Raw genomic sequence first — 26,082 nt, 5'->3', positions numbered from 1 at the left:
CTATGGTTTTCTTTTTTAAAATTCCCCTGGCTATTCGGGGTCTTTTCTGATTCCATACAAATCTTAAAATAATTTGTATTTCCTTTTCTTAGCATGGTGCTTTGTTGAGTGCATGGTAAAGGCTTAATAAATATTTTGTGAATGAATTAAGTGAAGGGATAGAAAGGTTAGGCTGGAAAGTGAAGAATTTACTTGATGGGCTTTATTTGCTTTGGGAAGTAAAAGGCAAGGTTCTCTGTTGAAATGTACTTAGGGGTTAGGCATGGGGTAGAGGACTTCATAAGAGGAGTAACCAAATGAAACAGCCTTCATCAGAAATAGCTTTTATTCTGTTGCTCACTTGCTTTCAGTGGTATATTTTGTTCATCTAGTATAGCAAATCCAGACTCTCCCCTTGCTTTTAAAGTACTTTGTACTCTAGATCTTTCTTATTTATGTAGCATTCTTCTCCCATCTGTATCCAAATTAAACCCCTCTCAAGAAGATCATTGTCTTCAGTAGTTATAGGATAGGCCATCCTTTCACAGCTGCTTACTATTTCTTCCTTATAGCCTTTTAGAGCTAGTCTTTGCCCAGAACTATTGAGCCCCAAATCAAGTTTGACTTACTCCATAATCACACACGTATCAGTCTTTCTGTTATTGCCCTTACAGTTTAGTGCTTCTCTAATTGTTTTCTTTTTTTTAAGAGAGAGATGTGGGGGGCAGAGGGAGAGAGAAAATCCCAGACAGGCTTCACACCCAGCACATAGCTTGATGTGGGTCTTGATCTCAAGAACCTGAGATCGTGACCTGAGCTGAAATTAAGAGTCAAACTGAGCCACCCAGGTGCCCCTCAATTGTTTAATTTTATTTCCCCCACTAGTTGATAAAAATGATACACCATTTTTTTTTTACTGATTTTATCTTAGTTTCCCTTGTCACAGTGATAGTCATGTAGTAGATGATTATTAAGCATTTGATGAGTAACTAAGTTACTACACATATGCATCTGACAAATTGCTGCCTTAATTTTGATAGTAAGGAAACAATGAGATTTATCTGTTTTCATTATTTTCCTTCTGTGTAAAGAACAGCATACCAATTGTCAGTTTTCGGGAAGGTACATAGGTTATATCCAGAGATTCATAAAGTTATATTATCAAGTATTGATAAACATACAATTTACTGTATATGAGTTGAAATTCCAAAGACCAAGACCTATTGTATGAGCTTTATACCAAAATTCTGTGCAGCTTCTGTTCTTACATTAAAACGAACTTCTTTCTGGGTATGACCAAACAATACACTTACTAATATATAATTGCAGTGCTGTGAAGGGAATGTGAATCACTGTCAGAAATGGGCAAATAAGTTGGAAAGGAAAATATTTCTATCAGAATGTTACAATTCTAAGTGTTTTTGAATAAAAAAGTCTTCATTTATAAACCTGCTTTAATACAGCTTTCAAAATGCTGAATCATATATATATGTCACTCCTTTTCTGTTATTTTCAATAGATTCAGGGACGGCAGACAGAGGATGTGAAACTTAAGTTTGCAGAAGGAAACCTACCAAAAGAGGAAACAGAGTTTTTATCAGCCTCTCAGATGACCAGTTTGCAAGACATTGACATTGGTAAATTTTGATTGTATACCACAGTATAGTGTTTTTATACCAAATGTTTAATCATTTGATTTTTTTACTTTAAAATTTGAGACAACCTAGTGATCTTGGGCATTTCATTATAATCTCTCTAGTATCGGTTTTTTCATTCTCAAAGTGGAAGGTGTGGACTATTCCTGTCTTTGATCCCCTCTCACTTGTTTGGCGATTCTTAATTGTTTTCAATTTAGAGACATAGTACCGGTAGATTTAGAGGTACTACAGACATGAAGATAGAAGAAATGATCTTGAATTACACTCAAAATTTTTTTTCATCCCTCAAAATGAGTCTAAATTGAAACTTATTACTACTAAAAAGAGATTATTTTTTCAAAGAAGAAAGAATAATGTCTCCACACACAAAAAAGCGATTGTGGTATTTCAAGAAGAAATTTGTATTGAAATGTGTATTTTCTTCTCTTCATATAACATAGATGTCAGTCATAAAAGCAAGTTATCTACTCTGCAAGATTCTGAAAAAATTAAACAACTTGAAGGACAAGTTCAAGAATTAGAAAACCTCATATCCTCTTTGCAGCAACAATTGAAAGAAACTGAAGTAAACTATGGAGCAGAGATCCATTGTTTGCAGGAAAGGCTTCAAGCTGTCAGTGAGTCCACAGTTCAGCCAAGGTATCCATCCATTTACAATTTCAACAGTATTTATAGCTCAGTAACAATCATAGCATGATTGATTTTCATTAGAAAATGTAACTTAAGCAAAGTTGCTTGAAAGAGATGGGATGTCGCATTATCAAGAAATAAGAACAGGAGATAATTCTTTGAAATGTATGAAGTAAATGTTTTTATAAACCAAAGACATGCTATTATAGAGATTTTACTTACATTTTTCTTTTATAAAGATGCTGATTAATCTGCTGGATTAAATGAGAGAGTTTGCATATATTTGTTGTTTATAGTATGCCTGGTCTTTGCTACTTTGATGTGGGCTTTTACGGCTGGACTTTCTCACTTGTTTAATAGATTCACCATGTCTAAAATAGAACTCTAGACTTTCCCCTAGAAATTTGCTCCTTCTGCAGCCATCTCTATCTGGGTGACTCTTCTTTCTTTCATACTTCACTTCCAAACTATCAAGAAATTCTGTTATCTCTGCCTCCAAAATACATCTAAACTGGACTACTTTTCACTAGTCCCTTGCCATCATCATCGCTCACCTAGTTTACTGCAACACTGATCTCCCTATTTCTACCCTAACTCTTCCACTAAAGTCTATTCTCAACATATTTCCACAACTTTGCTTTTAAAATATTAAAATTTGCTTTTAAAATTTAAGACCGATCATGTTAGTCCAGTGCTCTTCTATCCTTGTGATGCCTTACTAGGTCCTACATGATGGTTCCATTACCACTTTGACTTTATTTCTGACTGACCTGTCACTATTCTCACACCACGCATTCTTCTTGAGATCCTCAAACCATCAGTATGCTCCTGCTTCAGGGTCTTCTCGTTATTGTTTCTTCTACCTATAATGCTCTTTCTCCAGATATTTGTATGCCCAACACACTCACCTCCTTTGGGTCTTTATGCAAATATCATGTTGTCCTGAGGCCTATCCTGATGACCCTTTTAAAATAAAAGTGTCTTTAGAACTCTGTACACGGGATCCCTGGGTGGCGCAGCGGTTTGGCGCCTGCCTTTGGCCCAGGGCGCGATCCTGGAGACCCGGGATCGAATCCCACGTCGGGCTCCCGGTGCATGGAGCCTGCTTCTCCCTCTGCCTGTGTCTCTGCCTCTCTCTCTCTCTCTGTGACTATCATAAAAAAAATAAATAAATAAATAAATAAATTTAAAAAAAAAAAGAACTCTGTACACTAATTTCCTTTTTTTCTGTATTAATATTATCTGATTTATATCTATTAAGCTGTATATATACAAATTAAAAAACAAGTCTATATATACATACAGACTATATATATTATATATTGTATATATATGTACAAAATAAAAACCAAGTCTATATATATATATGGGATATTCCGTGTGTATGTATGTGTGTGTATATATATATATATATATACACACACATACATACATATACCCTGTTTGTTTTATTGTCTGCCTTTTATAAAAAATTTCAGGCTTTGTAAGGTTGGAGAGTTTTTGTCCAGTTGAATCGTTGATGTATCCCAAACCTTGTAATAATTCCCTCAATGTAGTAGGTGTTCAATAAATATTTATTAAATGAATGAGAGAACACCTCATGATTTAGTTGGGAAATATGCTTTAATATTTAAACTACCTCTATAAAATGCTCAGAGATTTAATTTAACTTTGGCTGGCTCTGCTATTCTACGACTGATATCTTCATAGGCACTTATTAATGGAACCTCAAGACAAATTTTTTTAATTTATTGCAAAACTCTAAATGTCCACACTTCTTTGGAAACAGTCTGTTTCCCCTTGTTTTATTCAGGGTTTGTATGTAGGCTTTGGAATTATTCACTCAGCCTTGGCACAGCCTTACAAAGCTTTCATTTTATTTGAAATCAGTGACTCTTAAACTTGGCCATGCATCAGAAACACCAGAGATTTTTGAATACTTAAAATTAGATTACTGGATTATACATTTGGAGAGTCAGACTCAGTAGCTTTGAGATGAGCCCTGGACATTTGTACTTGTAACCAGATAATTCTGACGCAGACATTTTATGGATTAACATTTGGAAACTACTACTTTGGGTTTTCTGATTTGAAAGAAAATAGATAGCAAGAAGTCTCTAATAATCAGCTATAGTATTTCAAGTAGCCTTCCTTTACTTAGTTATGCTTTCTCTCTAAAGAATGAAGAAAAGGGAGGGAGTTTCCTAGAAATGGAGACTTACTTTGCTGTTACTGGATTTGAGCTTTTGTCAGCTCACCACCCTCTCTGAGTTTCTGTAATACTCAGTGGAAGTGTGTTGACACTTTCAATGAAGTACCTTTCAATGAAGAGCATTAGTTTTCTCCCACCCTACAAAAAGAAATGTGCTGACTACCATGTTCACTCCTACTAATAGCAATGGTGATGAGTCAGAGTTATTTCTTGTGATATATATAAAATGGCTTCCCTCAAGGGACTTCAGTTTAATCATTGAAATAGTACTTACTCACAAAATAATAATTTTTAGGTAGTAGTGGTTAAGGATTGTAACATGGCAGTACAACCAAAGGGCTGGAATTTAAACGTCTATGTGGCACATTTCACTGCACATTTTTGTAATAATTTCCTACTGGAGTGATTCCAGGGGAAATGGAAATGAAGGGGTGAATATCAGATACTGAGATAAAAGGAATGTTGAGAGCAAAGTGAAGGGGAAAAACAAAGATGACCCTGTTTTCAAGCTAAAGAATATGGAGAATGATGGTATGTTAATATAAATAGAGAAGCAAGGCCAGTGGAGAGTAGGACCTTAATTATAAGAGGGGAACAGTGAGTTTGGTTTTAGCCAGACTATTTTTTGAATTTGGGATAAACCCTTTCAAATGCTATAAAACTATAGAGTGGAGTCATTGGGGACTATACCATTTTTTATTAGAGTTTGGGTGTTAATAGCTGGATAAATAATCAGGAGGGTTTTCTAAGCTATGAAAAAAAGAATCAAAACATGGAACCAAGGATCAGATAAGTATATGCAAGAAGCAATGAGGAAACAGACAAAAGTGTGAGACAGAAGAACCAGGAAAGGGCAGAAAAGAAACAAAAGGGAGATATGTTTCTACAATTATTCAATGTGAACATAGAACATCAATAGGCAGTAAACAGCAGAAGAAACTTACATGGCCAATAGAAGTTGAAGGATATGTAATCTCAAAAATAAAAACATACATGTTCTTTTTTTTTAAGATTTTATTTATTTTTATTCCTGAGAGACACAGAGGGAGGCATAGACACAGGCAGAGGGGAAAGCAGGCTCCTCACAGGGAGCCCGATGTGAAACCCGATCCCAGAACCCCAGGACCACGACCCGAACCAAAGACAGACACTCAACCGCTGAGCCATCCAGGTGTCCCAAAACAGACATGTTCTAACAAAGTTTTAAAACTCTTAAAACTGTGTTGCTGAAATTTTGAATAAATACTTAAATGATACTATTATGGGAGTAAAATTAATGTAACTTTTTGGAATATGGTATTATGTTAAATTTTTAAATATTAAACCCAACAGAAGATTTATCATACAGAAAGTCCACAGATGTGTGCAAGGTAGATTTATGAGGGTTTAGACTATACCATTATTTGTAATAGTGAACATTTGGAAACAACCAAATACCTGTCAGTAGGGAGTTAGTTATGTAAGTTATGAAATAAGTTGATAACTTTTATCTGGCAAATTTGGGACAGAATGAAAGACGAGGACAGGAGATAAAGGAGGAGGTGGGCAAGGGGGAGGTAGAGTAAAAGAAGGCAGCATGAGTACACATGAAAATAGTGAAAAATTGTATTAGCCAAAAAAATTTATAATTTGCCACTTGAATGTTTTTCCCATAGTTGCTAAATATTAATCTTACCCTATTTTTATGACTTAAGCATCATAAGAAAAAAAGTGGTTTTTTAACAAAATAATGCTTGTAAAACAATACAGAGTAAAGATATGACTACCAGAAGATATATGAGTAGATTAAAAACAAAAAAAAAATTTGGGGAGATGACTATATAAATTAAGAATCTGGGGATCCCTGGGTGGCTCAGCGGTTTAGTGCCTGCCTTTGGCTCAAGGCGTGATACTGGGGACCTGGGATCAAGTCCTACATGGGGGTCCCTGCATAGAGCCTGCTTCTCCCTCTGCCTGTGTCTCTGCCTCTCTCTCTCTCTCTCTGTATCTTTCATGAATAAATAAATAAAATCTTAAAAAAAAAATCTTCCTTTTCCTGCCCTGCTCCCCAGTTCCACTAGAGGTAGTCATTGTTACTTTTAACATGTGTTCATCCACATTTTTTTCCGTGTGTATAAATAATTTTGTAATAAAAATGAGATTTTGACAAATTTTTACTCAGTTTTTTAAAAATGTTTATACCTGTAAATAGCTGCATGTCATATATTTGTAATACACTTTATAAAATGGTATAGGGCAGCCTCAGTGGCCCAGTGGTTTAGCGCCGCCTTCAGCCTGGGGTGTGATCCTGGAACCCCGGGATCAAGTCCCATGTCGGGCTCCCTGCATGGAGCCTGCTTCTCCCTCTGCCTGTGTCTCTCCCTCTCTCTGTGTGTGTCTCTCATGAATAAATAAATAAAATCTGGGGATCCCTGGGTGGCTCAGCGGTTTAGCGCCTGCCTTTGGCCCAGGGCACGGTCCTGGAGTCCCGGGATCGAGCCCCGCATCGGGCTCCCGGCATGGAGCCTGCTCCTCCCTCTGCCTGTGTCTCTGCCTCTCTCTCTTTGTCTATCATAATTAATTAATTAATTAATTAATTAATTAATTAAAAATAAATAAAATCTTAAAAAAATTAAAATGGTATAAAATTCAATGGTGATTTGTTGAAATATTCTCTCATTCAATTCAATTGTGCTACTTTAGTTTTAAATGGAAAAGTTAGTCAAAAATATGATTTAAGTCACAATACCTGTAACTGTTGACTATCATCTTTGTTGCCCCTGCCCTGATACACATTGTATGCATACTGTAAATGTGGACCAACAGTAAAACTCACAACTCTAATTCCTTTACTCTGTTTTATTTATGTTTAGTTTCTCCATTGACTCAATGGTAATTACTGAATCTGATGTCCAGAAAACAATATATCCTGGAAGTTGTGTAAACCAGAACATTGATGGTACAATAGAGGTATTATATCTTTAAACTGTTGTGTGCACTGATTTTATTTTTCTTAACTGTTATTTTTACATTTGTAATAATTGCCTAATTAATAGTTGCTAAGAGGTAAACATAAGAAGATAATACCTTGTATAAAAAACCGAGAAGAATATATAAAGAAATTTAATGTATTTTCATAGCATAGAAATCACATAGTTAAAACTGAGAAGTTTTCTTTCCCCTTAAGTATATTCTAGTTTAAAATTTGTCTTGTTTTGTATAACATGAACTGTGTAACAAATTAGTTTCATTGCCCTTGCCAACAATTTTTCTTCCAACTATGGGCAGTTGAGCTAGACCACCTCTAGAATAGTGTTTAGGAATCCTCATAATTCAAGATGTTATGGTGGGACAGTAGATGAGCATTTCTTCAGCACAGGCTATATGATGTATAAAAGCCTGTCAATAGGCCAGCTAGCTAAACCACATTCTGCCTATCCTCAAAATTATATATATTCCTGATTGATAGCCACTTTTCTGAAACTTAAAACTGCAATACCCTGATCTTCATTCAGTAGATTTTTAGTTCTTAACTCCGAATATTTAACTACTATAGAAAACAAAAATCATTGCTTTCTCTTATTTTAGATACAGAGGAGAGATGTTGGCTACATATCTTGATTGTTCTATATGGCATATTCAGATAATTGATAGTGAAATGCATTGATACTGAGAATGTTTACATTTTTTAAAACTCTATGGGGTTTTTTTCTAGTTATAAAGGTAATTTGTATCTGTAGAAAATTGGGTACTATTAATATCAAGAGGAAGATAACATTTGCTTATAATTTCATAAGCAAAGGTAGTCACTGTTGACATTCTTAAAATTAGATACTTCTTAAATATAATTATCTGTATTGCACCATAGAACTGTATTAGTGATTATAAATATGTAAATATATTTCTCAGTATCTTTAGGTTCAGAGTAGTAAGTACATTTCTGAGTACATTATTTAGTAGAATTACACACTAGAATTATTCACCAGAATTATTGTTTTTAATTAAAAGCAGAATCAAAACTTACTTATTAAAACTTCCCAGAAGTTTTCTAAGAAATATTGATCTTTTGAGGATATCTGAGAGTAGAAGTTTAAAAATAAATGATGTATAAATAGTATAAACAAGTATGTTATATTTTGCTTTTTAATTTAGTTTTGTAATGACTTTGGAGTGAAAGAGGAAACAAACGTGGTTAAGTTGCTGGAAAAACAGTACCAAGAACGATTAGAAGAAGAAGTAGCTAAGGTAAGTTTATAGTTTGTCAAATTATTGTGGTTTATATTTCCCTTTGAGCCTTCAAAAAACAGATTTTATTGACAGTATTGCACTTTTTTTTTTTTTTTAACTAAGTAGTCTCTATACCCAACATGGGGCTCAAACTCATGACACCAAGATCAAGAGTCAAGTGCTCCACTGACAGAATCACCCAGGCACCCCTGCACTTATTTTTTTTAAGTTTTATACATAGCTTATCTTTAAATTGTCAGTTACTGATATCAACCACAGTTCCCTTCAGTGGAATTGTTCTGTGAATTTTTCTTTAAGAAAAACATTTTTTTTTCTTGATATGAAATAGTAATAGGAACTTTTCAGAGTGCTATAACAAGTCTTTACAAATTTGTTACCTAGTGAGTGGTACCTTGTAGAGTTTGGCCTTCCTTTAAAGGAGGGGAATATGGTTGGAAATGAGATAGAAGGTGGTTGGTTAGTTTTTAATATATTTTCTTTGCCTATCTCCTCCCAGAGAAGTTACTGTGATGTTAATTACTGTAGATACTTTTAGCTTCTATGCCTACAGCTATTCTTTAAACTCTTGACTTTTTCTCTCTTAAATGCATAAATAAATCTTTAAAAAATAAAATGCATATACCTGATTGTGTTCTTATATTGGAACAGTTGAATTCTGATTTTCTCTGCTTTTTTATTATATTTTAACTGTTCAATATGACATTCCCAGTGGATATATGCATTTTTAAAAAGGAAGATGATAAGGTAAAGAGGAAATATGCAAGGAATTAGGTTAACATAAATTAGGAGAAGTCAACACCCAAGAAAATGTATGGGCTACAGGACTTAATCACTTCTGTATCTTTACTAAATGTTTGGTTTGGGACAGCTGGGGTGGCTCAGCGGTTTAGCGCTGCCTTCAGCTCGGGGCCTGATCCTGTAGACCCGGGATCGAGTCCCACATTGGCCTTTCCTGCATGGAGTCTGCTTCTCCCTCTGCCTCTGTCTCTGCCTCTGCCTCTCTCTCTTTCTCTCTCTCTCTGCCTCTCATGAATAAGTAAATAAAAATCTTAAAAAAAAAAAAAAAAAAAGTTTGGTTCCTGGAGATCGGAGTAAAAAGTGAGGCACCATTGCTTATATAGGTCTTATTATCTAGTTCTTTAGAGAAATGAAGATTTTCTCTTGCACTTAGCTCTTAAAAATTTCTTAAGTGAAATGTGATAGCAGGGCATCATAGCAGTTAAGAGCATGAGGTTTGGTATAGGATACACCATGCTTTAAATTCTTGCTCTTCTGGCATACTGAGTTCATTTCCTTCATGTGAAAAGAGGAAAAAATAGGAATAAGTAGTTTTTATAAGGATTCCATGAACTAATCTACATAAACCACATAGTAGATGATAAAGAGTTATGAAATTTGTAAAGTAGTCATATTACTGGAGTAATGGTGATGATTTAAATATGTTCTGTAAGGCATCAGTCATCTAAGCAGATAGCAGAGCACCAAAGTGTATAGGTCATTGAAAACTGTTCCAAAGACATCCAGGGTACCGCGGTCCAAGAGACCACGTTTGATGGCCCAGCTTGATCCTAGAATAATGGGAAAAGCAAAAGAGTGCATTACAGTAGCCAAGTAATTTTTTATAAATGTATCAAGAAGACAATGTGTATGTTAAGCTTTGTCAGAGGTTTCTGATATGTCAAGAATGATTAGAACTGCAAATTAATTATTGGATTTTACAATTTGAAATCATTGATAAATTTCACAACAACACATTTGATGGGGTGATGCAGACCAACTGATTAGATTGTATTTGAGAGCATGAAAGGGAAGAATGAAGAGATGAATTATTTAGAGTTTTTACTTGAAAGAGGAGCAGAGAAATGCAGTGGTAGTTCAAGGGTGGTAGAGGGTGTCATGCAGTAGATTTTTATTGTTACTGTTTTGTTTCTGTTTAAGAAGAAAGGTATCACATCATGTTTCTTTGTTAATAGAGATTAAGGAGAAAAAGAAAAAAATAGCTAATTCAGGAGAGAAACAATTGTTGGAGCAGTGTCCTTGAGTAAAGGAGAGGAGATGCAATCCCTAGGGGGTTGCCATTAGATAGGAGCATGGCAGTTTTTAATCCATAATAACAAGAAGGAAGGCAGAGAATATTTGGTTCATGATTCAGAATGTTTTCAGATTCAGTAGTTGGAGCCTTTGGAAATTCTCTTCTGATGGCTTCTGTTTTCTCACTTAAATAAGAAGTAAGGTCAGCACCTGAGAGTGATAAAGGAGGAGAAGACTTTGAAGCTTTAAGGAGAGAGGGCTGTCTAGAAAGAGGAAAAAAAATTGTTAAAAACAAGGGAAATTGAGTAGATTTGCCTAGTATCCTGAAGGGCTCATATAAAGGCAGTAGTTACAAATTTAAAATAAGACCCTTCAGCTTGGTTGGATTTTTTTTCTCCTGAGCTAAGCTCAGTTTACACAGGACAGAATACATAGAGTCACCTGTAATCACAGGTGAGATTTAGATAGGATAGTGAAGTGGAAAGGAGAGAATAGCAAGGTAGTTGTCTTTAGTTGAGCTTTTTCGTTTTCAGATGATACAGTTCTTTTAATTATTTGTAGTCTAGTCTATTTCTAGTCCAAAGAAAGTGATCTTCATGATACAAATTTTTCATAATTTTAAAAGCTTCCTTTATGACCTTAACATATGGTCAGATTTTTGTTGTTTATAATTATCTTTACTGAGTATAATTTACATAAAATGAAATTTCAGTTTTAAGTGCAAAATTTGGTGGGTTTTAACAGATGTTTAGTTATGAAACAACATTTCCATCACCCCCGAGTTTGTTCGTGTTCCTCTGGAGATACTCCTTCTTTTTACATTGTTGGATTCTGTTTGCTAATATTCTGTCAAGGATATTTATGTCTGTTTTCATGAGGAACATCATCCAGAGTTTTGTTTTCGTGTAATGTCTTTGGTTGTTATATCAGGATAATGCTGGCCTTGTAAAGTGTTGGAATATATTTCTTCTTCTGTTTTCTCAAAGAATTTATGTAGAATTGGCTTTATTTTCTTTAGGCGGGGAGGGGCAGAGGGAGAGGGACAAAGCAGACTGCGCCAAATGCAGAGCACGACATGGGGCTTGATCTTCTAACCCTGAGATCATAACCTGAGCTGAAATCAAGAGTCAGACACTTAACCGAGTCACCCAGGCACCACAGTATTATTTTATTCTTAAATATTTTGCTAGTGAAACCAACAGGGCCTGGACTTTTCCTTGTCAGGTTTTATTAAACTATGAATCCAATTTCCTTAATAGATTTTGTTTTATTCAGGTAACCTGTTTCTTTTAGAGTAAGCTTTGTTAGTGTGTCACTCAAGGAATTAATTGGTCTATTTCATCTAAACTTTTGAATTTATGTTGGTGAAGTTATTTATACTATTCCTGTATTACTTAATGTCTGTGGGATCTGTGTGTTATCTCTACTATCTCACTTTTTTCTTTCTTACTCTGGCTAGAAGTTTATCAATTGTATTATTGCTTTTTTCAAGGATCCAGCTTTTGGATTTTTTAAAAATTGCTTTTGTTTTATTTTCAATGAATTGATTGCTTTTCTTTATTTTTTTACTTATTTCTGCTTGCGTTGTGTTTAATTTGCTTTCTTTTTCTGTTTTCCTAAAAGACCTTTCTTCTTTCCTAATACATGCATTTTACTGCTGTAAGTTTCCCTTTAAGCACACCTTTAAACTCTATTCTACCCATTTTCATTCAGTCCAAATACTTGACTTCTTTTGTGACATTCTCTCTGTTTTGTGAGTTACTTAGAAATGTGTTGTTAAATTTCCACATTTTAAAAAAGAAAAAAAAATTTCCACATTTTAGGGGTTTTAGGTATCTTCCTGTTAATGTATAATTTTTAATTTATTTGTGGTCAGATACCTTGTGTGATTAAGTTTACTTGAATTTATTGTTCTGGTTGAATGCTCCATGCATACTTGAAAAGAATGAGTATTCATTCTGCTGTTGTTCAAAGTTTTCCTCTGGTATTATTTCCCTTCAGCCTGAAAAACTGCCTTTAGCATTACTTTTAAAGCAAATCTGGCAACAAATTTGACACATAACATATTGTATGTCATCTAATTTTGAATTGTATATTGAACATTTTGAATATTGTGTGAACCCTGGGTCTTAAAATATTCTCGAAAATGTGAATTCCTTTTTTTTTTTTTTTTTTTTAACAGACAACTCAGTTAGGGACAGGCTACAAGTTCTGTTTCACCTTCTTCATACAGATTTCTTCAAGTTTTGATGTCCTCAGCAGTTTGCTTGCTTTTGTTTACTTTGCAGAGTTCTCTGGTACTTGCTTTTGTATTTTGTTCAATTTTCAGTTGTGGGAGAGAGGCTGCAGTGGGTTTAATTTATGCTAACTGGAATTACAAGTCTCTCTCTCTCTTTTTTTTTTTTTTTTTTAAGATTTTATTTATTTATTCATGAGAGACAGAGAGAGAGAGAGGCAGAGATACAGGCAGAGGGAGAAGCAGGCTCCATGCAGGGAGCCCGATGTGGGACTTGATCCTGGGTCTCTAGGACCACGCCCTGGGCTGAAGGCTGGCTAAACCTCTGAGCCACCGGGGCTGCCCACAAGTTTCTGTCTTATGTTTTTTTATTCCACAGTTTAGATAGAATTATTGCTTTATACCCATCAATGTTTATCTACATGCTTACAAAAATAAAGTTTACTGCTCTAATCCTTTTTGAATCTTAGGCCTTCCTTCTAGAATCATTTTCTGCCTTTTGAGGGATATGCTTTAGAAATTCTTGTACTTAGGAGATACTGGAAGTAAAACTCTGTTTTTGTTTTTATTTCATGTGTTTATTTTGCTTTTATTCCTGAAAGATGGTTTTGTTGACCATTCAAATCTGGATTGATAGTTATTTTTATGTCAGAACTTTAAAGATAACATTTCATTGTTTTCTGACTTATTTCTGCTGGGAAAGTTCTTGTCATTTTTTTTTTTTAATTTTTATTTATTTATGATAGTCACAGAGAGAGAGAGGCGCAGAGACACAGGCAGAGGGAGAAGCAGGCTCCATGCACTGGGAACCCGATGCGGGATTCGATCCCGGGTCTCCAGGATCGTGCCCTGGGCCAAAGGCAGGCGCCAAACCGCTGCGCCACCCAGGGATCCCAGTTCTTGTCATTTTAATTGTTGTTCCCTCATAGGTAATACATCTTTTTATTCTGGAAACTTTTAAGAACTTTTTGGGTTTTTCTCTTTATTTGTCCTTCCAAGTCTTCTTGACTCTTAGGAGTGATGCCTTATGTATTCTCAACTATTACTCACGAAATAGTCCCTTTCCATTATTCTCTAATATGTCCTCCTGGAACAATGATTAGATGTTGGTTGAGCATTCTCATTCTATCCTTCATATCTCTTTGCTTCTCTTTCATATTTTTAATCTTTTTTTTCTGTGTTGCATTTTTATTATTAAGAGACAAAGAGACAAGCAGATGAGGTTCAAGACAGAAAATTAAAGTAAAAGCTAGTCTTGACATCTTGACCGCTAGTTAGAAAATATTAAAGGCATGTAAAATAGAGATATCTGTCACTATCTGTAGGATTTCTAGTTGAAAACCATTTAGATGGTTAATTTGCTTTTTAAATTCCTGCTAGTATTTATAAATCTAATCCTTTTTGTTTATTTGATTTCTTTAGGTCATTGTGTCAATGAGTATAGCATTTGCTCAACAAACTGAACTATCTAGAATATCTGGGGAAAAAGAGAATACTACATTGTCAAAACAAGCACATGCTTTCTGTCAGCAAGAACGTTTAAATGAAGTGAAATTATCACAGGGTCAAACTTTTGAAGCGATGGAAATGAAATTTAAAGAAGAGTTTAAACCACTTAGTAAAGAGTTAGGAGAAGATGGAACAGAAGTTCTGTTATCAAACAGTGATAATCTTGATGATATATTAGAATCGAAGGACCGTGAACTGACTATTTCAGAAGAAATGTTCTCCAAAGATAAAACATTTTTAGTCAGAGAACCTGTAAGTATGCTTCCTTGTGTAAAAAAATGTGACTTCCTTCACTAGAAATATATTACCAGTAATTAATGCTCCTTATGGGGAAGGAAGGTATCTAATCTAGTCTTGACTTGTGAATTTACTTTATGAATGTTTTATTATTTCTATATGAATAAATGATTCAATATTATTATTAAATAAAGCAAGTCTCGTTCAAAGTATTGTTGATTTTGTACATATTGTGCATGGTAAAATCTCATTGTAAGCTATACCTCCATTAATTTTGTTTCAGCCAATGTAAGATTAATTATCTTTAGTTTAGCAGTATATATGAATAAAAGATTTGCTTCATTTAATGTGATAACAGCATCATAAGGAAATAGTACCTGTTTAAGAAGATAATCTAAAGTATTCTGTATATATTAATTCTCTACTTATTCATTAATGGAGGATCTATTCTGTGTCTATACTACAACTGTGCATTTAACAGAAAGTAGTAAATCCTATGTTTTAAAGTTATCTAAATTCACATTTTTTATTAATGTTCAGGATGGGTTATGTTTTAAGAGGCATATTCAAATACAATTGTTAACTTCTGCATGAAGTGTAAAACTTGGGTATTTGAAAACCTTTAATTTACCAGCAGCTGTTCATTTAAGTAATAGCTCTTTGGGAATTGAAGCACTTGTAGAACTTCATTAAGGAGTTGATTTCTTATGACTATGAGAAAGTGGAATATAAAGCTTTTGCTTCCAAGTAAAAATTATTGAAAATTGTTTCTTATCAAGCAGTTCTCTGTAGTACTGTGATGACCACTGCATAATATAAATAGGTAAAACTTTTCATGTTTTATAAATTTAATTTTAAGTTATAAACATTCCATTTATTTTATCTCCCCATCGTAAAATATCAAGGGTTAATGAAGTTATAGCTTCACTAAGAGCAGAAGGCATCCTGAGGATGTTTAGTCTTTGTTCTTCTTTTATCCCATAGAATCAGATTGCATCTAAACTAACTGCTAAACAACTATTTTGCTTTTAGAGAATAACGTGTAATGATAATAAACTAACCTCACATCAAATTGGAATTATAATTAAGACAAATATCTTTTTCTAAAATTTATGTTTTAGTTTAGCAATGGGGATAAAAAAATCAGGTACTTTGTGATATTAGATTGCTTTTATATTTACTTATAATGTTGATGCTTACAGATTCCCACAAAGTGTCTTATGATTGCTTTTTTTTTTTCTTTAACTATTATAGATCCATGATGAGATTTTGGTATCAAGTATGGATGCTTCTAGACAACTAATGTTAAATGAAGAACAGTTGGAAGATATGAGGCAAGAACTTGTACGACAATACCAAGAACATCAACAGGCAACAGAACTGTTAAGGCAAGCACACATGCGCCAGATGGAGAGACAGCGAGAAGACCAGGAACAGCTACAAGAAGAAATTAAGAGACTGAATAGACAGTTAGCCCAGGTATGTGACTTAGAGTCCCTTTTCTCCCCAATTAACATAACAATATTCTTTATGTAGCCTTTTTTTAAAAGTCAAAATTATCGCTAAGGTCTAAATAAATACAAATATTTAACATCAGGAATGGACTCCATCAGCACAACAGCGATAGATCTTGTTAGGAACACCTGACTCAACCTTGGAGTGCATTGCCTTTGTGCCATTTTATTTATCTGCCTTTTCAGGCATTGGAAAAGTGGCTACAAGGTTGTTTGTATGTTGGTTTTTAATCATTCCATTGACCATACATGACGAAAGCACTTTGGCAATTTTGGAAATTCTTTATGCTGAGGTGCAATTGATTGTCATTTTTCCCATATTCATTTACAGTTTTGTGAGTCCGCCAATTAGCATCTCCAGGGTATACCTTTATCTATCTTTAATCTGTCTTTTTAATCATGAATGGAAATCTGAAGTAGTATGTTTCTGGAACTTCCTCCAGGGAAACATCTCTTCTTGATTTGAGAAATGCAGATTTATATAACATTCTTACCCCTTTCCTTACTCCTTGGTATTTGGGAGCTGGATTCTTATCAATTGCTATATATAGTATACTCACAAAATCATTACGGAAAAGCAAGAAATACTTGTATAAAAGTTCCTATAAAAACAAACTTATTCAATTTATTTTGAAAACTTAAGAGATTAAAAAATAAATCTTGAAATATGTTCCTTCAAAAAAGGAATAGGAAGATTGGGAGTTGAACATAAAACATATCATTTGGAAAAATTGGTATTGCTTTTCTTCATAGCATTTTGTGAATTTAAACTTCTGAATTTTCAATGCAAAATTGACGTATAAAAATAATATCAATTGAGCTTCACAGATTTCTGAATTAGCTTTTTTAAGTTTCAAATTTTGCATTGAACTTAATATGTGCTTTTAACCTCCTGTCATGGGATGTAACTCCTAAGTAGAAAGGGCCTTTTGGTCCCAGGAGGTTAAAAGAAATCTGCTAATTATTTCTGCTTTTTTCCTACTATCGCAAACAATATTCTCTCATGACCTTTTTTCTTATTTAGAGATCCTCAATAGATAATGAAAACCTGGTTTCAGAGAGAGAGAGGGTGCTTTTAGAGGAGCTGGAAGCACTAAAGCAGCTGTCTCTAGATGGAAGAGAGAAGCTGTGTTGTGAGCTGCGCAACAGCAGTACGCAAACACAGGTAGTATGGACTTTGGCCCACCTAGGATCAATGGATCAACAATGCAGTAGGAACTGTTTGTCTTTGTGTTGTTGGTGTGAAATGTATTTTTAATATGTGTTGAGCTTAACATATTTGTGATTGTTTATTTGCAAGGTAGGTGGAGTCAAGATGCTTTACATTCCCTTTAAGGTAATTTGCATAGGACATTGCTATAGCAGCAACTATTGTTTCACCAGAGAGCAGCCTAACAAACTTGTCACATAGAGCATGCATCAACTTGAACCCATTAAAGTGTTTTTCATCTGTGCATTAGGTTGCGTTATCTTTTTTGATAATGCTAATCTCTTGATAAAATGTAGTTAAATATTATTTCAGAGATTATCTATTTTGCCCACAGAGGTTTCTATTTCACCTCACAACAGTATAGAAGAACGACATGCTGTTTCCGAGATGACAGGCTTTCTTTCTGTTTTGTCCTCTCTACCTTTACACACACTTAAGCAGAATGGAAATGAAAACCAAGAGGAAATTGAAGAAGAGACCTTTAAAGAAAAGGAGCTAGACAGAAAACCTGAAGATGTGCTTCCTGATATTCTGACCAGTGAAAGGTAAACAAAATATGTATTTTTTTCGGTTTAAAGGGAATTAAAATAGTTGTTTCAGTGTGGTAAACTTTACTTATCCTTATTTTGATCGTGTACATTTATTTGTCCATTTTACTCTGTATGTTAAAGAATTACCAACTTTTGATTGTTAAATAGACAAATTTTTAAAAATCTTTTTTATGTAAAGTAATTTTTAGCTATTGATCATGTAGTTAACTCAGTAAATGATAAGGCATTACTTGGGTTATTGAACGTTTCTTGATTAATTTTATTCTGCGCATAGGCCATTTTTTATCCTAAAAAACACAATTGTACTTGTGAGTGTATTTCTTCACTATATGGACATGCATTCAGTATAAGCCACCCCCTTGTGATGAGGAAGAAAATGAAGTGTGGTAGTTTACAGTTAGCTTCTTTCGTTCATTTACTGCATATCAGATGAGAACTTTTAATCCATATCCCACTTATGTAGAGGAATAAATTAATGATCCGATGTTAACAAAACTTATCCTGATTAGATTTTGTAGACATTAATATAAAAATATTATTAAATATTAAATGATAATTACCCCTGTATTAAGGACTTTAAGCATATTTTAAAATTTGTCTTGTTCAAATGAAAATACTTTCTTTAATTTTAAATTAAATTAATATCTACTAACTTAATTTCCTCCTTTTCCAATTTCTGTGACTGTCAACCCTCTGTGTCCTCCTAACCTCCTTCCTCAGCTTGCATGGAGGAATTTGGCCCCTAAGATTTTGGCTTCCCCATTGGATCATCAGTATGGAACACAGTCAGTATGGAACTCAAACAAGAAAGACAGTGTATGAAAATTAGAGTTACCATGGCAATATAAAATAAACAAATTGTTTATTTTATATTATTTATCTCTAATTGGTACAGTTTTAAAACTAGTGTTTAGTTTTTAGGAATTTTTGCAGCAAATGCTAATAAATGAGTATTCATACTTATTCTCTTTACCATCATATTAATTTTAATCATTTCTCTTATTTAGAAATATTTTCAAATTGTCCTAAACCTGAGGTGTTTGGGGCTTGAACAGAACCTAGGAAAAAGTTAAATAAAACCCTTGACTGACTTACTACTAACTCAATTACTTAGAGTTTTATTTTTAATATCCTCGCCTCATGTAAGCAGAGAACTTGATCTAGGTACAAAAATAGAACTGTCTCTTTCACTTGACAGATACTGGAAGAAAACTTGTCCGTTTATTACCTTGTCTTAAAATAGTTAGGTCATGTGCCTGTGAAAATAGATATCTTTTAACCTGATTGTGATCTCCCACAGTGTGAAGTTGAGAGAGCAAATTGTCTTAAGGCAGACGATCTTTACCATAAAGTCTCTTATTTTATCTATATATATTATATATAAAGTTTGCCACTGTAGTACTGTTATTGAATTAAGCTATTAGGACAAGAGAATTGTTTAGTTATCCAGAAGTCTTCTGGATCAGAATTTATGGAAGTATATTTCTTGACATGAGACAATGTTTATGTTAAGAAAAAAAAGGTTACAAAAACTCTTTGTCTTGGATAATTCCATTTTTGTTTTTAAAATGTATATATTTATGAGGTGGAGGGGAACACTAGAAAGATAGACATTAAAATGTTAACACTGATTATTTTTGCTGATATTTAGATGGGTGATTAGAAATATTTTCCAATTTTTTGAAAATGAGATAGTTTGGCATCTTTTAAAAAAGACAAACACACTGTTAATTCCATTTGGTTGAAAATAGGTTCCTTCTACTGGCTGAAATAAATGTGGTTTATGTAACTTGAGAAAATTTCTATCTCTGGAGCAGATATAATAAAGAATGGCCTGTAATCCTCTGGTATTGGCAGATAGTCATATTACACAATAGACCTTTTTAAAAACCGGTCTCTGCCTATTTTTGTAATTTAATTAAGTAGATTATCACCAGTAAGTTATAGAAATACCCGTTTTTCTGGTGAAATTTTTAAATTACATTTTACATTATATTGTTTGACACATAAAAGATTAAATGTGAAACATGTAGAAGAACCATAAATGTTTTACCAGCTTGCGTATGCTTGAATCCTAGCACAATTTTTAAAGTTTAACTTTTGTATCTCCTTAAAATTTTCTTGTAATTTAGAAAATTTACTATCTTAAAACTTTAGTTATTTGATTTCTTTAAGGTCAGTAAAGTACTGCCCATGTGTAAAAAATGTTATAGTTTACTGAGGGACCAAAATTTTTTAAACGAAAACAAGTTTTATATGGTAATCATTAAATAAAAAAACAAAAGCACTTAATTGTAAGTGCAATTGCTTATTTTTTTGGTAGAGAGGATCGTATGATATTTTTCAAGTCAGATATTTTGTACATTTTTTGTGGGACATAAGCAAAGTATTTGCTTCAGAAAGATTAAGCATTTTAATAAATGTTTCTTTATCTATACAGATTTGCACTCCAAAAAGCTAATAACAGACTTCTAAAGATCCTCTTAGAAGTTGTAAAGACAACCGCAGCTGTTGAAGAAACAATTGGTCGCCATGTTCTTGGTATTCTAGATAGATCTAGTAAGGTCCCGTCATCTGCCAGCTTGATTTGGAGGTCAGAAGCAGAGACACCTGTAAAGTCATGTATCCATGAGGAACACACAAGAGGTACTAGTTTTATATGTTGTTGAGACCATCATCATTATCTTCAATAAATCCTTCTGAGTTCAAGGCAGTTTGCTACATGTTGAAAATACAGAAGAGAATATTAAAGTTTTTTTCCAACAAAAAGATCTTCAGACACAAATATTTGGAGCCACCCTTCTCAAAATGCCATTATTGTGTAGCATTTGCAGTGGGTGTCTTGTAGTTGTTGTTGTACATACTCAGGTTTAACTACTTTGCTATATAAACCAGAGGCTGTTTAATTCTCTACCATAAAATAAAAATTCCATATCACTTCTCAGGACTCTTATCAATATCCATGAGGTATTGGCAGCATCCTGAAACTACCCTATAAAATTAGAAATAAAGAATTTTTCAGAATCAAGCATCAGTTTCACATACCTGTTGAGATGGTCAGAAGAAAGTCTTGATAAGAAACCAAAGATTTGATCTTTATTTAGACTATCCTCTGCTAGTTCCTTTCTTCCTTTCAGAAAAGTGGTTTGAAGTATGACAATATGTATAGATCTAGAACTTAGATCCTGATGTGACATAGCTCTCTTCCTAATTCTCTCTCCTTCTAGCTATTTGGGGTAGGCTCTTTGGATTTCTTATTTTCACACTGCTGACATCCCCTCTCTCTTGTTTTTTAATTCCTTGTTGGTGAGGGAATCAGGCAATCAAAAGTAAGAAAGGTTTTGTCAATAATGGGGAAAAAAAGGATCTGGGCTCTTGGATCAGCAGATCAAGTCCACATTTTACTATCATTTCACGCCCAAGTATTTCTCCCCAGTTAGAGGCCAACCTTCTGAAAATGCCAGTATTTGGAGTCTTTGAGAGCATTATGTTTATATTTCATGTGGAGAAATGAGAAGAAATTATCCTACTTACAGAAGGTTTACCTAATTACAAGTTGGCCAGTAGTATGTTTCCAAGTGCAGAGAAAAGCTTGATTTGGAATTGTAAGTAACACTGCTTCAGTTGAGTACAGAGATAATTTTTTTAAAAAGTTCTTGGAGCTCCTGGGTGGTGCAGTCCAGTTGAGCATCCAGTTCTTGGTTTTTGGCTCAGGTCATAATCTCAGGGTCATGTGATCAAGCCTTGGGCCAGGCTCTCCCCGCTCACCAGAGTCTGCTTGAATTTCTCTCTCCCTTCCCCTCTCCCCCTCTTGCTTATGCTCTCTCTCTCTTTCCCCCTCTAAAATAAATAAATCTTTTAAAAAATACCTATTTTAATAAAATGAGAACTGAAATAATACTGAATTTTTAAACTTTTTCTTTCAATTTCATTCTTTTCAAACTCTGTGGAAGTATTTTTTCAAATTAACTTCACTGTCTGTTAAGCTCTCAATCAAGGGCTATTTTATTTCTACATGTAGATCTTAATGTATAGAAAAGAATTAAGTAATACTTTCTTGGTCTTACTGTAAATGTGTTTATCAGACTAATTAGGATGACCACTAATGTCATTTGAGGACCTTTACAAATCCATTTTGTATCTTGAAGGAATATTGAATTTATAGAATTTATCATTTAAAACTTTGAATTTTCGTATAAAATTGGCTTAAAAATTGACCCTATTCTATTTCTAGTAATTTTTCTGATCATTCATATTTTTCATGGAGCCTATTGTAAAAACTAAAAGGAGCTTTTGAAATACTTCTTTTATGTCTTATTTAATACCAGAGAAAAAGTTCAGTTTTAATCTGATGATGAAGCAACATTTGCTTTTCAGTTTTTATATATGACTTTTTATTGTAGTTAGTAGCACTTGTGGTCTATCTTCAGCTTTCGAGTCCAAACTTGTTTCAATTTTAAGCATGTACAGACTTGCTAACTCTCTAAAAAAGTAAATAATTGATTTGCTAATGTTTACTTCCTCATAAGAATTAACCTAGTTTATGAAATTAAAGGGAGATTTTGGGATCCCTGGGTGGCGCAGTGGTTTAGCGCCTGCCTTTGGCCCAGGGCGCGATCCTGGAGACCCGGGATCGAATCCTACGTCGGGCTCCCGGTGCATGGAGCCTGCTTCTCCCTCTGCCTCCCTCTGCCTCTCTCTCTCTCTCTCTCTCACTGTGTGCCTATCATAAATAAATTTAAAAAAAAAAAGGGAGATTTTGAGCCAGTATGAAATTACTTGAACTTGAGTGAATATTAAAGTAGTTCATAACAATAAATTCCTGTAGGATGTGTTGAAAGAAAATTTCTTTGAGATCTGTGCTGTGATGGCTCAGTGATAGAATACGTACCTCTGTTTTGTAATAGGAAAATCAATGAAGTTACTACATTTTTTTAAATCGTAAAGGAAGGTGACATCAGAACCTAACCATTGACATGAGTGTGCTTCTTGCTAGGCTGACTCCCTTGCAAGGCCTTCCACTCTCCAGAAAGGATCTAAAGTATGTGAATACTTTCTGGGAAACTGCCTTCAGGACCTGTACCCCAACCTTCCAATGTCCTCAATGACTGCATATCTTAAATATTCCTGTTGTTTCTAGGATAAAGGCCAAATGTCTATAGCCAACAGCAGCTCTTTCCTAGAACACTCTTTAATGCTGCTTCCTCAGAGACCTCCTCAACCACTTCATCTCATTTAGGCCCTCAATCTCATCTGCTGCAGCTTCATTTTGGAGTAAGAGGATGTGATAGAAAGAATGTTGGATTAGTAATTAGAAGACCTTTGATTCTTATTCTAGCTCTCTACAACTTTAGGCAAATCTCAGTCTCCCAGGACTTTTGTTCAGTTAACTCATCTGTCAGGTATAAGAGGCAAAGGAGAATCAGTGGTTTCTAGTTGAAGCTCTAGAGATCTTCAGAAGGCTGTTAGGGTAAGGGATGCTCTACTGTATCACCTACCCTGCTTAATCTGGTAAGATACAAAATGAATGTGGTATAAATCCATAAAGTAAATGGCTAAAGGACTTTTGAATAACCATCATCTGCTGTGTTTAAAACACAGATCTGAGCGGTTCACCAATCTGAAATCATGAGTCTTCACCAAACTGGCCCTTCTGAGATTTCTATTGTCATTTTATGAAATTGCCCTGCCAGTTTGTTTTTCTTTGATATTTCCCCCAGAGACGAATTATTATAAATACAACATAACCTTGATGTCTTTCTTTTATGTCATTGGAATAAACAACAACAAAAGTTCTTTTTCTTTATTGGAACTAATTTACATTATTTTCATTTGTTTGTATCTTCAAAATGTTACCAATAAAATACATTAAGCTGGTTGACATCTTCACCTTTTCTAGATACTTTATGTTTTTTCATTAGCATTTGAAAAAGTTAACTTTCAGTGGCTTTTTGTAAGTCATTTTGTTTTATGTATCTTTTGTAGTTTGTGCTTGAGGTTTGTTCCCATGCAGTATACTATATCTTTAATTTTTTTTTCCTCACCACTGATTTCTTTTCTTTCCCAAAGCATGCTGATATCTTCATAATATGAAGGGGAAAAAAAGTGCATTGGTTCTTCTTAATTTTGCTCCCCACTCAAGGTAAACCATGACAAACTCCATGAGAGATTAGACCAGCTCTTGATTTTACCAGCTTTGGTGTCTGTTCCTACAGTACCATAGCTGTTCTCTCTCAGGATAACAGTGACCTCCCAGTTGTCAAATCCAGTAGCATCTTCTCAAGCCCTTGTCCTGTTTGAGTTTCTAGACAAATAACATTACTGACATCTCTACCTCTTTTGAAATGTTCTCGTGTCTCCTGGAACATCTCCAATCTATGACATTTTTTCACACAGGTTCTTCTATTAGGTTATTATATAATGGAGGCTCCAACTATGTTTGTCTTCCATCTTTCCTGAAACAGGAAAGCAGTTGTTTACTACTCATGAAACAAAATGTATCCACTTTGAGGATTTCGACTCTCACCTGAATACAAATGACTTTTAAAGTTCTACAGAACCAAATTTCCAAAAGTTGACTCATCTTCTCTACATAGCCCCTTAACACTTCAGACTTAACTTTTCATGCCTACTCTATACACTTTCTCCTGATCTTTAAAATATTTCTCTTAATGACTCTTCTGTCACCTAAGAACAGTCTATGCTTGAACCCCAGAGTCCTCTTTTACTACTTTCTTTCTCTCTTGTCTTACATTTAATCTTCTCTGACCTGTGCCCAACCACTTTCTACCTTACGGCACTTCTCATGTAAGTGATTGAAATAGTCTTCGTCTCTTCTTCAGCCTTTTCTCTGCATTGCCACAGTTTACTTCCTGATTCATAGATTTGATACCTTCCTGTTAAAAAAATCATTTATCAGCCCCATTATTTATAGCAAAACCTCAAGATTCCTATAAAAGTCAAGACCATTCACAACTTAGATAAGGTTCCTTCAGATAAGAGCTACCTTCTTTTAGCTCTCCTCCCACCACATCCTCACTTCTCCACAGACTTTCACCCCTTAAGGCCTTGGTTCCCCATCGTATCAGACTGTTCTCTTCAGATTTGTCAAAGTCACTGTATTTATTAGAAAAAAAGGTCACTAAAATGCAATTAATTCCTTAAAGATACTACATATTTTTAGTTTTAAACACCAATCACAAACTGTTAATTTTTCTTGCTTCCAAAGCTTCTTCAAAAATATTTTCTAGAGTACATTCATTTTGTTTAGTAACATTATAATATGCATTGTGCTGTACTTTATATGAATTCATTTTGAATTCCAAGATCCTTTTGAACTCATAATACTTGTTAAGTATTAATCCTTATTATCAGGATACTCAGTTTTGAATACTTAGTATAATATAAGTAAGTACTAGTCTGGTTGTTGGCTGTTTTTAAGTTTTGAGAATAAAAATACAAAGTGAAAATTGTATTGGCTGTTACACTAAGAACTAAATAAACTATGTAATAGCAAATATTTAAAATCATTTCCTAGAATGCAGTTTTGGATCTTTTAGCTGGTGTCTTGTGCAGAAGAGATGCTTAGTGAATATTGAACTGTACTGCATTCAGATCTTGTATCTGAAACTGTATCTGATATTGTTAATACATGAGATTGAGAGAATTCCATGGTACCAGCTACTTTAGTGAGACATTTTAATAAGTAGCTCTAAATCTCTTAGATGACTGTATCAAAATGAATATTCTGAGTACTTTGGAAATTAAAGTTTGCTATTAATTCGCTTTCTAAGTTACTGATCAGAAATATACACTACATGTAATAAAAGAATAGGTAATACCTCTTCAATACATTTCATCATTAGTTTGTAGTATGCTGCCACAGGTGAATTCTGTATACTGTGACAGCAATGAATCACTTCTGCTTTTATTTTCAGTTTAGAAAAAATACTTCCAAAGCTTATTCTCTGCCCATGTAAACTCCGTTTTGTTTAAATAAAAAATACAAAACATACATCCATAGTTAAATTAGTACTGCTCATCAGTCTATTAACTTCTTTGTAGTTACCTCTTACAAAAATTTCAGGC

At 34.1% G+C, this 26,082-nt stretch overlaps 1 protein-coding gene across 8 annotated transcripts in view; it reads left to right on the top strand.

Annotated features, from left to right (window-relative positions):
* The window catches only part of AKAP9 (A-kinase anchoring protein 9), a 153,410-nt gene that overhangs the window by 60,682 nt on the left and 66,646 nt on the right, over positions 1–26,082 (top strand). For 4 of the 8 annotated variants that reach the window (XM_077856981.1, XM_077856976.1, XM_077856982.1 and 1 more), the window contains 9 exons: positions 1,499–1,616; positions 2,078–2,276; positions 7,332–7,428; positions 8,611–8,703; positions 14,396–14,734; positions 15,974–16,198; positions 17,258–17,398; positions 17,882–17,988; positions 20,435–20,640. In XM_077856981.1, the coding sequence (XP_077713107.1) occupies positions 1,499–1,616; positions 2,078–2,276; positions 7,332–7,428; positions 8,611–8,703; positions 14,396–14,734; positions 15,974–16,198; positions 17,258–17,398; positions 17,882–17,988; positions 20,435–20,640 (1,525 nt within the window). The remainder of the gene's footprint in view (positions 1–1,498; positions 1,617–2,077; positions 2,277–7,331; positions 7,429–8,610; positions 8,704–14,395; positions 14,735–15,973; positions 16,199–17,257; positions 17,399–17,881; positions 17,989–20,434; positions 20,641–26,082) is intronic. The other 4 variants (XM_077856977.1, XM_077856975.1, XM_077856979.1 and 1 more) reach the window with 3 other exon arrangements.

This window comes from Canis aureus, chromosome 18, assembly GCF_053574225.1.
Source record: "Canis aureus isolate CA01 chromosome 18, VMU_Caureus_v.1.0, whole genome shotgun sequence".
Lineage (NCBI taxonomy): Eukaryota > Metazoa > Chordata > Mammalia > Carnivora > Canidae > Canis > Canis aureus.
This window is presented reverse-complemented; position numbering and strand designations above follow the sequence as displayed.